We start from the raw sequence: 11,962 nt of genomic DNA on the forward strand, positions 1-11,962 counted from the left end.
TTTGTGTGTCAGCATTCATGTTTGAATGCATATTTTATTAACAGTTGTATTTTTTCATTGAAGTATATACAACATACACTTTAAACTTCTAAGAAGCAGTAAGAAAATACCTTGTCTTGCTTCGCTGAATGATCTTGCTTGCTGACCTTTGGGCAGTTAAAGACCATGACCATTATATAAAATACAACAACATGCGTTCGGAAAACACGGGAGCCTGGAACAACATAAATGTGGATTAATACAGTACAACACATAAAGGCCATGTAGACTGCTCTACAATCCACTAAGACCATTTTTTTTAATATATATATATTTTAAAACTTTTATACAAAAAAAAGTGCTGGTCCCTTTTTATTTTATCACTACTCCACAGCTTTTAATATGCAAATATAACATCGTATGTCACCTGGTGACCGTTGTCCCATGCATACAGCTTTTTGTCCTTGGGGTTGTAGTCGATTTGCGTCGTGTACGTGTAGTTGTTCGTAAACGGTAATCTGGGGATCATTTGGGTGTGTGTGTGCGTGTCAAAGGCGTAAGATATATTGGCGTGGGTACGCTCATAGTTGTCCACCGCGTACAGGACGCCACAGATGACAAAGGAGTTTCCGTAGAAGTGTCTCCTCAGGCCTGTTCTGAACGTACTCTGGAGGCTGAGGTCAGCCGGGTTCACACGGTTTAGCATGATTACTTCCTGGTGGAAGCCCTCCTCGTCCAGCGCAGGGTACACCAACCACAGGCCGCTCTCGTCCACCCCAAAGTCGATGTCCGAGTGTCCTCGCCACCTCCAGGAGGAGTCCTCCTCCTCCTCAAACACTGCGTCGTGCAGCGTTGTCCAGGCCGCAACGTAGCGTAGACGCAAGTCAAACTTGATGATGTCACGGGAGAAGGCCCGGTTGTAGTAGAACGCTCCGTTGTATACGACGTGGCCCGTGCCGATCCAGTTGTACGGCAGCTTGTAGGAATTGGTGAAGCGTCCTGACAGGAAAAAAGACAATGCAGAAGTAAGAGAGTATTCTATATATTCAGCAATGCGCATCACACGAATCAAATTCCACCATTACATGTAATGTAATCTTGGCACCCAGAACCTAAACAGCAACTCTGTTTTGGGACTAGTCAATTGTGAGAATACCTTTTTTGAAGGTGTCCATGTCGCGGAATTCCAGTAGGTTGTTGCCATAGTAGTAGTTGGTGACATAGATTAAATTTCCGTTGCCCTTCGGGTCCTTCATCCAGGCACCTTCCTTCCGGCCGTAGGTATTATGGGTCACTGGGTCAGAGATGGTGGCCAAAGTGTCTTTGCACAGGCCTGTTAGTAAACATACAGAGATAAAGACAACATATGTACTTCCCTCAAGTATTTAAAGTTCAAACAAATAACACTATTTTCCACCAGAAAAAAGTATCAAATTAAAATGTGACTTTGGAAAATCTAATACCCCTTCAACCAAAGGTATTTTTTTTACCAGGAACTTTAGGGGTCGCCGAGGGAACCTCTGAGTGGCCCTCTGTCCAGCTGATGTGATGCTTGGGTCTGGGCACACTAGTCACCTTGCTGGTCGGAGCTGTGGTGCTGTTGACATTTTGCAGTGCAGTGGTTGGAGACGTGGTCAAAACAGACAAGGTTTCAAGTTTTCTAGTGGTCGCTGGTTGAGTGGTGGTTGTGGTAGTCGCTGGTTGAATGGTGGTTGTGGTGGTCGCAACCGGTGTGTTAGTGTTTGTTTGAATGGTGGTGGTGGTGGTCGGGATGGAAACAGTGGTTGATGGTGTCTCGGTAGCTCCAGGGGCAGATGTAATGGGATTCCTTTGGGGACTAGTGGCTGTTTTGGGGGTGTCAGTGGCCTGGTCATCTGGGTTCCCCTTCCTGTCGTGGGATGCAGGTGTGGGCTGGGTGGGTCTCAGTAGCTGGTCATCGATGAGCAGGTCCATGGAACCATCACCGCTCAGGGCTTCCTCTGCTGCTGGTGGTGAATGAGCAGCACAAAGGGTTAAGAAACATTTACACCAATATACTCAAGAAGCCTCTCCAATGTCCTATTAAAAACCCAGAACAAAACATGTCTATAGGCATAGCCCCAATGTAGAGACCCCCCCTAAAAAAGAAGCCTTCAACACTAAAATCAATGGGAATGTTTGCTGTATGTTCTGAAATGGATGGACTACTGCTATGTCAGTTATTCTAGCATTATGTCCAGTATATAAATTGACTTACTGAGCTCTTCAGCGGCTCCATCGTCCACTGTGTTGGCCTTGTAGAAGGTCACCCCTCTGATGACCATGCCGTTGGGCCCCACCTTGCCTTTCAGGGGCCACTGGGGCTCCTCCCTGTCCTCTGGCTGGCTCCTCTTCAGCATGGGCCTGGTGGCCCCCTGGCCCTTGGCCCCCACGTAGCGCTCCTCATACTTCTTCTTTAGGAGGATCCAATCACAAAGGAGCAAATCACATGGGTTTTCGTAAAGCTTTTAGTGAGACAACTGTACTATACATGTTGAACTGTGACTACACAATAAGTTCTTAGCAACCATTTGTTTGTTGCATGGCAGTAAAGGTTTCTGATTCTTAATTGTAATACTAGGCTACAGAACCAAATGCTAGGGTTTTGATCGCATTGGTTTTGTGAAAATGAATGCAGTCGAGGTTCAAAGTAAGACGGTCATTTTAAGTCATTGTTTTCTGGGCTGTCTGAAAACTGTTGTCATCAAGACCCCAGACTAGTTTGGATCTCGGTACTGTATTAAAGACGCTGCCAGGCTACTGGCTACCTTAATCCCTCGCCATTGTTTCCACTCTACATCTGGAGTGACTGACATCCTTGGTTACCTCTGTGTTAGCATAGTGTGTGTGCGGCGTTACCTCTGTGTTAGTATAGTGTGTGTGCGGCGTTACCTCAGTGTTAGTATAGGCTGCAGCCGTATCCTTCTGCAGGGACGGCTCCAGCTCAGTTAGACGTTTTCTCTTTTCCATCCTCTGCTGTGCTCTTCTCTCCTTCTCTCTCTCATTCTCCTCACTAGAGCGGCTCCTCACACTCACTTTCTCCTTCTCCGTGTGGTTACGAGAAAAGGTCTGGACACCGACAGGGGCAAAGTTAAAGGGTGAGAAGCCAGTACCACCACCACGGACTTTAAGGTATATAAGCTGTGACTGTGAATTGCATACGAGTGTCAGTATACGAACCGTTTCTATATTGTCAACCCTCCTGAGAAGTTTAGTTGTAACTGAGTGTAACTTTAACAGATCCATCCCGTAAAACGCTCCCTCCAGCAACTCCATTATTGTTGAGAGCTGTAAAAGCAAGATCACAGTAGTCAGAATCCATCCCAGTACATCTTTCCATGTTATTTTAGTTGTAAAGTCTCACTGTCATGTACGCTGTATTCAATACCCGCTTTATGACGTGGACATTTCCATCAGATCAAGTACAGTTTGAGTAAATATTCCACTGGAAAGGACATGGGGGCGACTCCTTGTTTGATAAAGATAATACACAGACGGGGGGTTGTTCTAAGAAGGAACCGGTGTGGTGTTGTTTCCCCTCCAGAGAGATGCAGGCGCTTGTGTATTACCTTGATGTCATCTTTCCCCGCCTCCTGCAGCTTCTTGAACCTGTAATCTCCCTCGCAGGGATTCAGAGCAGAGGGCGGGGCTATGCACGCACACTTTTTACAGTTAGGCCCCGACGTCACAGTCTCCACGGTGTAAAAGTCCTCAGCCGTTGCTGCACCCTCCTCTATCCGCCGGCAGGCACTTCTGCTCAGGGGTCTGACAATACATTTACAGCGACAGTCTGAGCCTTCGGACAGCGTTTTCACTTTGTCATAATCCCCCAGCAGCTACGATGGGGAAGAGATGGGTAGAGCATGGGTAGTCCACCATTTGAAGGAGCACAGCATTACACAATTCACACAGACCCATACATTGGTGCAATTACTTCTAGGATATAAGTAACTATTTAAATGGATTACTTATATGGAACGACACAGCATATTCATGAGAATGCATACATTTAGTCCTACATAGGAAACACGACCATCTCATCTCTCAGATACCAAATACTCTATGCACATTGCACATTGAAAATGGTTTAATGACTAACAATCGTCTAATGTGCAAAAAAATACTTTTTAATTTTTTAACCACTTACAAAGTAACTACCAAGCAGACCGGGATCATTCACAGGACATTAGCTAACATTCTTATAAAGTTCCAGTTAGGATTTGATCTAACATTAGGATGAAAACATCTCAAAAACCATTCAAATGATTTTTTTGATAACAAAATGTTTTTTTCCTTTCCAGAATTGAAAAAAAATACGAAATTTCTTTGGAAATTTGTGCACAACGTCTGTAACAACCACACGCAGAACATTCCCCATAAGGTTCTTATTAGGTTTCCAGGTAATGTAATAACAAAATGGGTTCTGGGAATGTTCTTGCAACATCAGGCAAATTATTTATACAAACACTGTATAATCATCAGCACAACTGGACCGTTTTTGTGTAAAAACTTTTGGGGCAACCTAATGAATGTTCTGGGAACGTTCAAAGAACCAATTTTGGTTTGCTGGGTAAAACAACCACCGTCAATTTATCGCATTGCAGATGCTTTATGGTTCATAGCAAAACGCCAATACTGACTATAATGGCAATGCTCTGTGTGCATGTGTAATTACGCATGATAAGTGCGCAACATAATAGTTCAACTTTTCCCAGGCCAATATTCATAGACAATGAAGTATCAATTATTATTATTCTATACTCAAAAGTTATGAATTATAATGCTTGAGAAAATGCCATTTTCTTCCTCACCCCTGTGATTAACTGTCGCACCTGGCTTTGTATAGGTAGGCTATGCGTAAAACTAGCCTGTCAATCCGAACAAATTCAGAGCGAGGTCGTAAATACCTGAGTTAAAACGTTCTCCTGGTTGTCCATCTCATCATCCAGAAGTGGTCCCTCGGTCGGTTCTAGTTGCTCTTTAATTCCATCATGGACATCTGTCAAAGAGTTCTCCATCACATCGTTGGATGCGACTGGTGCCCAAGTGAGGGCGATGGCGCACCACAACAGGAGCAATAGCTGCAACCTAGACATCATCATCTAAATTACCTGGTGCCCAGTTGAAACGTTGCCAATCAAAAAAGTATACCTTTGAAACGATCTGCAGCGAATTCTAAAAGAAATCAACTAGTTTGAAATATCCACATTTTATAAGAAAATGTCCATGGTTAAAGTAAATGTGAATCCGAAATTAATTTAGAATCCTCTCAGGTGAAAAGCATTGTGTTGCCTTCACTGTAAGTGATAGGTATGATCCCTGTTGATAGTTGGAGGTGAATGAACATGGTTGGTTATGGATAGGTGGGAAGGACTTGACCATATTGGATACAGGGTGGAGTCTGTCCCACAGATTTGGATGTGAAACAATAACGTTAGAAGGGATGTTCTTTCTTTTTAATTTTATACCCCCATCTAAACTGTAGCCTAAATGCCTCTTGGGAAATGTTTGAGTGAATTCATTTAAATTCCTGGCTAGTAGGCTATTGTTATAGGTCATTTTATTTTATGGACCGCAAACTAACTCATCACGTACGTTGCTTCCTAGTCACTTTAGCCCTACATTTTTTTTGTCATTTAGCAGACTTTCTTATCCAGCGCGACTTACAGGAGTAGTTAGGGTTAAGTGCCTTGCTCAAAGGCACATCATCCGATTTTTTACCTAGTCGGCTTGCAGATTCAAACCTGCGACCTTTATTACTGGCCCAACGCTCTTAACCAATAGGCTACCTGCCGCACCACCTATATGAACATATCTCCCTAAATGTCCTAATGCCCCTGTAAATTGACTCGGTATAGCCAAGTTATCATTACTCATTGTGTATATATTCCTCCTATTATTATTTGTACTGTATATTATTTTTTATATTTTTCTCTCTGCATTGTTGGTAAGTAAGCATTTCACTGTTAGTCTACACATGTTGTTTATGAAGCATGTGACGTCTAACATTTTATTCGATTTTGATTTAAAGTCATTAAAGCTCATAAATCTGACCTACTTTGAGAATAGGCTATTTGTGGTAGAAATAAAGGGAAATGTGTGAGGGTAAGGCTTACCCCGATGGCGAACCTTTACGCGATAGCGCCATCCAGGGGATTACTTCTGTTAGCATCGTTTTATGTGATGGAAATGATTCTACCAACATTCCAGCAATGTGGGAATTAAGATAAGTGAGTATTATTCTTCATATATTCTTTAGTGAACAGCCACAATACAGGGTGTATTTCATAATAATGCCAATATTGTATGTTTTACTTGCAACAGACTTTTGATTCTCTTCTTTTGGGTTAATGAACTCTTGTTTCTCAAATTATATAATGTCAGGGGGCCAGAAACAGTCATGTATTTTCATGTAATTTCATCTCACCTTTGCTAAGGCACTTTATTCTGTGTTCTAGTTCTAAAGGTGTGTCTTAAAAATAGAATAGAACAGCCTGGTCTCATAGACTAGCCATAACATATACAGTTGAAGTCGGAAGTTTACATACACCTTAGCCAAATACATTTAAACTCAGATCTTCACAATTCCTGACAATTAATCCCAGTAAAAATTCCCTGTCTTAGGTCAGTTAGGATCACCCCTTTATTTTAAGAATGTGAAATGTCAGAATAATAGTAGAGAGAATTATTTATTTCAGCTTTCATTTCTTTCATCACATTCACAGTGGGTACATACACTGATTTAGTATTTGATAGCATTGCCTTTAAATTGTTTCACTTGGGTCAAACGTTTCGGGGAGCCTTCCAAATCAAATCAAATTTATTTATACAGCCCTTCGTACATCAGCTGATATCTCAAAGTGCTGTACAGAAACCCAGCCTAAAACCCCAAACAGCAAGCAATGCAGGTGTAGAAGCACGGTGGCTAGAAAAAACTCCCTAGAAAGGCCAAAACCTAGGAAGAAACCTAGAGAGCCAATCACTTGGCTTTTCATAGCCGATCATTAAGAGTATCTCTACCACTCCTGCTGTCTCTAGAGAGTTGAAAACAGCGGGTCTGGGACAGGTATCACGTCCGGTGAACAGGTCAGGATTCCATAGCCGCAGGCAGAACAGTTGAAACTGGAGCAGCAGCACGGCCAGGTGGACTGGGGACAGCAAGGAGTCATCATGCCAGATAGTCCTGAGGCATGGTCCTAGGGCTCAGGTCCTCCGAGAGAAAGAGAGAATTAGTGAGAGCATACTTAAATTCACACAAGACCGGATAAGACAGGAGAAGTACTCCAGATATAACAAACTGACCCTAGCCCCCGACACAAACTACTGCAGCATAAATACTGGAGGCTGAGACAGGAGGGGTCAGGAGACACTGTGGCCCCATCCGATGATACCCCCGGACAAACAGGAAGGATATAACCCCACCCACTTTGCCAAAGCACAGCCCCCACACCACTAGAGGGATATCTTCAACCACCAGCTTACCATCCTGAGACAAGGCCGAGTATAGCCCACAAAGATCTCCGCCACGGCACAACCCAAGGGGGGGTGCCAACCCAGACAGGAAGATCACATCAGTGACTCAACCCACTCAAGTGACACACCCCTCCTAGGGACGGCATGAAAGAGCACCAGTAAGCCAGTGACTCAGCCCCTGTAATAGGGTTAGAGGCAGAGAATCCCAGTGGAGAGAGGGGAACCGGCCAGGCAAGCCCCACAAGCTTCCTAAAATAAGTTGGGTGAATTTTGGCCCATTCGTCCTGACAGAGCTGGTGTAACTAGGGCAGTTTTCTAGGCCTCCTTGCTCGCACACGCTTTTTCAGTTCTGCCCACCAATTTTCTATAGGATTGAGGTCAGTGCTTTGTGATGGCCACTCCAATACCTTGACTTTGTTGTCCACAACTTTGGAAGTATGCTTGGGGTCATTGCCCATTTGGAAGACCCATTTGCGACCAAGCTTTAACTTTCTAACTGATGTCTTGAGATGTTGCTTCAATATATCCACATAATTTTCCTACATCATGATGCCATCTATTTTGTGAATTGCACCAGTCCCACCTGCAGCAAAGCACCCCCACAACATGATGCTGCCACCCCCGTGCTTCACGGTTGGGATGGTGTTCTTCGGCTTGCAAGCATCCCCCCTTTTCCTCCAAACATAACAATGGTCATTATGGCCAAACAGTTCTATTTGTGTTTGATCAGACCAGAGGACATTTCTCCAAAAAGTACGCACTTTGTCCCCATGTGCAGTTGCAAACCGTAGTCTGGCTTTTTTATGGCAGTTTTGGAGCAGTGGCTTCTTCCTTGCTGAGCGGCCTTTCAGGTTATGTCGAAATAGGACTCATTTTACTGTGGATATAGATACTTTTGTACCTGTTTCCTCCAGCATCTTCACAAGGTCCTTTGCTCTTGTTCTGGGATTGATTGCATTTTCGCACAAATGTACGCTCATCTCTAGGAGACAGAACGCGTCTCCTTCCTGAGCGGTATGACGGCTGCGTGGTCCCATGGTGTTTATACTTGCATACTATTGTTTGTACAGATGAACATGGTACTTTCAGGCATTTGGAAATTGCTCCCAAGGATGAACCAGACTTGTGGAGGTCTACACATTTTTCTGAGGTCTTGGTTTGATTTCTTTTTATTTTCCCATGATGTCAAGGAAAGAGGCACTGAGTTTGAAGGAAGGCCTTGAAATACATCCACAGGTACACCTCCAATTGACTCAAATTATGTAAATTAGCCTATCAGAAGCTTCTAAAGCCATGACATAATTTTCTGGAATTTTCCAAGCTGTTTAAAGGCACAGTCAACTTAGTGTATGTAAACTGCTGACCCACTGGAATTGTGATACAGTGAATTATAAGTGAAATAATCTGCCTATAAACAATTGTTGGAAAAATGACTTGTGTCATGCACAAAGTAGATGTGAGTTGCCAAAACTAACCGAGTTGCCAAAACTATAGTTTGTTAACAACAAATGTGTGGAGTGGTGTAAAAACTAGTTTTAATGACTCCAACCTAAGTGTATGTAAACTTCCGACTTCAACTGTAGTAGTAAACAAAAATATGGGACACTCAAGTTAGTATGTTACGTTTGGTATGGTTACATAAGTCATAGGGTTACTTAACGCAAAAGCCAACATATAATGCAAACGTCTAGCAACCCAAAGGATGGGTGTTTGTATCTCAGCATGGACAATTTTAGCTAATTAGCAACTTAGCAACTACTTAGTACTTTTATAGCTACTTTGCAACTACTTAGCATGTTAGCTAACCCTTCCCCTAACCCTAGACCTAACCTTAACCCTTTAACCTAACATCACTGAGCCTCTCACATGAAACAACCGTCTCTCCTGTAGTTTTCTCTCTTGCCAACATAGTGGTGCGCACACTAAACAAAGTGGCACAGACAGGGGTCACACACTACAAGATTTTTCATTTGATCGTGAGGATTCTTGATACCACGCAGTCTCGTGAAAACAATGATGTGATGACGTGATTAGATTGGTAATGTAGCTAGAACGAGCTGTGGCTCAAAGCAGCCTCAAACGTTTTCAGTAAGACATTCACACTTGCCATACAGAGTTGAAATATCTAGCCTATTGGCTATTTTTTCTTGAATAACATTGCTTGTGAACTTCAGAGCTGTATTGATTTGATACTTTGGCTTTGGTTAAAAAGTACACCTGCATATTAGTAGTAGTCATCGCTCTTGCTCGATAGTCTACACATTCTGGGTGATGCAATACAACATCATCATCATCTTTTTCTTCTTCTCTGGCGAGCTCTCATTGGCTACTGCTGATCACCGTTCTCAACTTGTCGTTGCACATCTCACACTACAAGAGCATTGCACATTTTGTGCAGATAGAATCAAACATTTCAAAATATTGCAACGTCTGGGATGGCTCAAAGACGGGATCGGTAGACTTCAGATTGTGTCTCTATGGCTACCAGTCTGAGTAGGCAATGACATTGGGGATTTTGTCTCCAATCGCAAAAACTTGTCTGGGACAGCTACATCAGTGCCAAAGTCGTGGAGTGTACGCCCGGCTTAACCCTAACCTTAAACCCTAACCCAACTGCTAGCCAAGCTAACATTAGCCTACAACCAATTGAAATTCGTAACATACTGTATCATACGTATTGCAAATTCGTAACATATCATACGAATTGCATTTTGCAACAAATGAATACATGCCATACCAAACGCAACATATCATACTAATATGAGTGTCCTGTATCTTCATTTACTATGCTACGGCTACCCAGGTTGAATAGAAAGATTCAATAGTATGTGCACTAAAAAACATCTAAAAATACTCTCTCAATCTTCCCAAACCAGTTACAATAACCTCACCCTCCTCTGAAAATGGTGCCAACAGACACGGCCACCCTGTTTCTGGGGGGGGGGGGGGGGGGGGGGGGGGGGGGGGGGGGGGTATTTCTTACACTATTTGTTCAGAACGTTTCTTATATTATTACCTACAGCCGAGAAATAACCTTTGGATATTAGATTGTCGGTCACTCACCAGAAATTCAAGCAGAAATTCGACTTACCTGATCTGGATCCTTTGTTTGAACTTCCTGAGGCAGCTCTAGTCATCCCAGGGGCTGCGCCAAAAAACAGTCACCAGAGAAGAGGTCGAAGGAGTGAGGCCCTAGTCAGACTCAGGCATACCATCCACCACTTCCGAGTTTATTACTCACTAATGTTCAGTCCCTGGACAATAAAGTAGACAAGCTCAGGGCAAGGATCTCCTTCCAGAGAGACATCAGGAACTGTAACTTGTGTTTTACGGAATCATGGATCTCTCCGGATATATTGTTCTCTGTCCATCGCGTGGACAGGAAGAAAGAACTGTCCGGAAAAAAGAAAGGTGGATTGTATGGTGATTGTGGTAATGTACAGGAACTCGAGTCCATTTGATCTCCCAATCTGGAATACCTCACCATCAAATGTCGACCGCATTACCTCCCAAGATAATTTTTTGGGTCATCATTACTGCCCTGTATATTCCCCTCCAAGCAGACACCGCAACGGCTCTCAAGGAACTACACTGGACTGTGCGCAAACTGGAAACCGCAGAGGCCTCAGTTATTGAAGCTGTGGAGTTTAATAAAGGAAATCGGAGGAAAACGCTATCGAAATTCTAACAACACTTCTCTTGTGTGCCCTCCCTTCGACAAATCAGATCACGCCTCCATTCTGCTCCTTTCCACGTATAGGCAGAAACTTAAACAAGAAGCTCCCATGGTATATACTGTTTAATGTTGGTCAAACTAATTGGAATCAATGCTTCAAGATTGTTTTGATCACACAGACTGGGAAATGTTCTGGGTCACCTTTGAGAATAGCATTGGCATATACACGGACTCGGTGACGGGGTTCATCAGGAAGTGCATAGAGGATGTTGTTCCCATTGTGATGATTAGAACTTATCCAAACCTAGGTAGCATTCACGCGCAAAACTGGGAACATGGATGTGTACAAACTAAAGGTCTTCACGGATCCACCTGTACCCAAATACCCGAGACCCGATCTGGGACCTGAGCGGGTCCGGATCCAGAATTCTAAATAATGTCACAGGTCGGGTCGGATCTGATATGATTATCACGGGTCTCGGGTATGTGTAATTGTAACTGACTTGTCCGGAAGGACCCACATTTTTTCACATTTTGTTACATTACAGACTTATTCTAAAATGGATGACATAAAAACTATTTCTCATCAATCTACTCACAATACCCCATAATGACAAATCGAATAGTAAATCGATATAGTCCCAACAGGCTTGAGAGAGAGAGAGAGACGGAGAGAGAGAGAGAGGAAAATTGAGTCATGCGTCCTCAGAAACATGACCCGCCAGCCGCACATTTTAAAACCCACTCGCTTAACCCGGAAGCCAGTTGCACCAATGTGTCGGAGAAAACACTGTTCAACTGACAGGCACCCAGCCT

General features: G+C 43.4%; 1 protein-coding gene across 4 annotated transcripts; it reads right to left on the reverse strand.

Moving 5' to 3' along the window:
* Positions 1-2: 2 nt before the first annotated feature.
* LOC109874577 (olfactomedin-like protein 2B) lies at positions 3-5,340 on the reverse strand. 4 transcript variants are annotated; one of them, XM_031810019.1, is made up of 8 exons: positions 4,905-5,340; positions 3,567-3,833; positions 3,178-3,285; positions 2,890-3,066; positions 2,216-2,408; positions 1,470-1,961; positions 1,136-1,312; positions 3-978 (listed from the first exon to the last, which is right to left on the reverse strand). In XM_031810019.1, exons 1-8 carry the CDS (start codon positions 5,097-5,099, stop codon positions 377-379), a joined length of 2,211 nt encoding a protein of 736 aa, XP_031665879.1. In that variant the 5' UTR covers positions 5,100-5,340; the 3' UTR covers positions 3-376. The 4 variants fall into 4 exon arrangements, with proteins under 4 accessions (XP_031665879.1, XP_020322140.1, XP_020322139.1 ...); XM_020466551.2 differs by having other exon boundaries at positions 1,470-1,964; XM_020466550.2 differs by having other exon boundaries at positions 2,216-2,411.
* Positions 5,341-11,962: the final 6,622 nt, after the last annotated feature.

Source organism: Oncorhynchus kisutch, linkage group LG30 (assembly GCF_002021735.2).
Source record: "Oncorhynchus kisutch isolate 150728-3 linkage group LG30, Okis_V2, whole genome shotgun sequence".
Classification (NCBI taxonomy): Eukaryota; Metazoa; Chordata; class Actinopteri; order Salmoniformes; family Salmonidae; genus Oncorhynchus; species Oncorhynchus kisutch.

What these genes read in the sequence shown, in the direction of transcription:
- LOC109874577 (XM_020466547.2), bottom strand. Translation starts at nt 5,099, where the DNA reads ATGATGATGTCTAGGTTGCAGCTATTGCTCCTGTTGTGGTGCGCCATC. An exon ending in GGGTTGACAATATAGAAACG is followed by an intron (nt 3,067 to 3,177) that starts GTTCGTATACTG and finishes GTCGGTGTCCAG; the next exon opens with ACCTTTTCTCGTAACCACAC. An exon ending in TGGAGCCGCTGAAGAGCTCA is followed by an intron (nt 1,965 to 2,215) that starts GTAAGTCAATTT and finishes ATTCACCACCAG; the next exon opens with CAGCAGAGGAAGCCCTGAGC.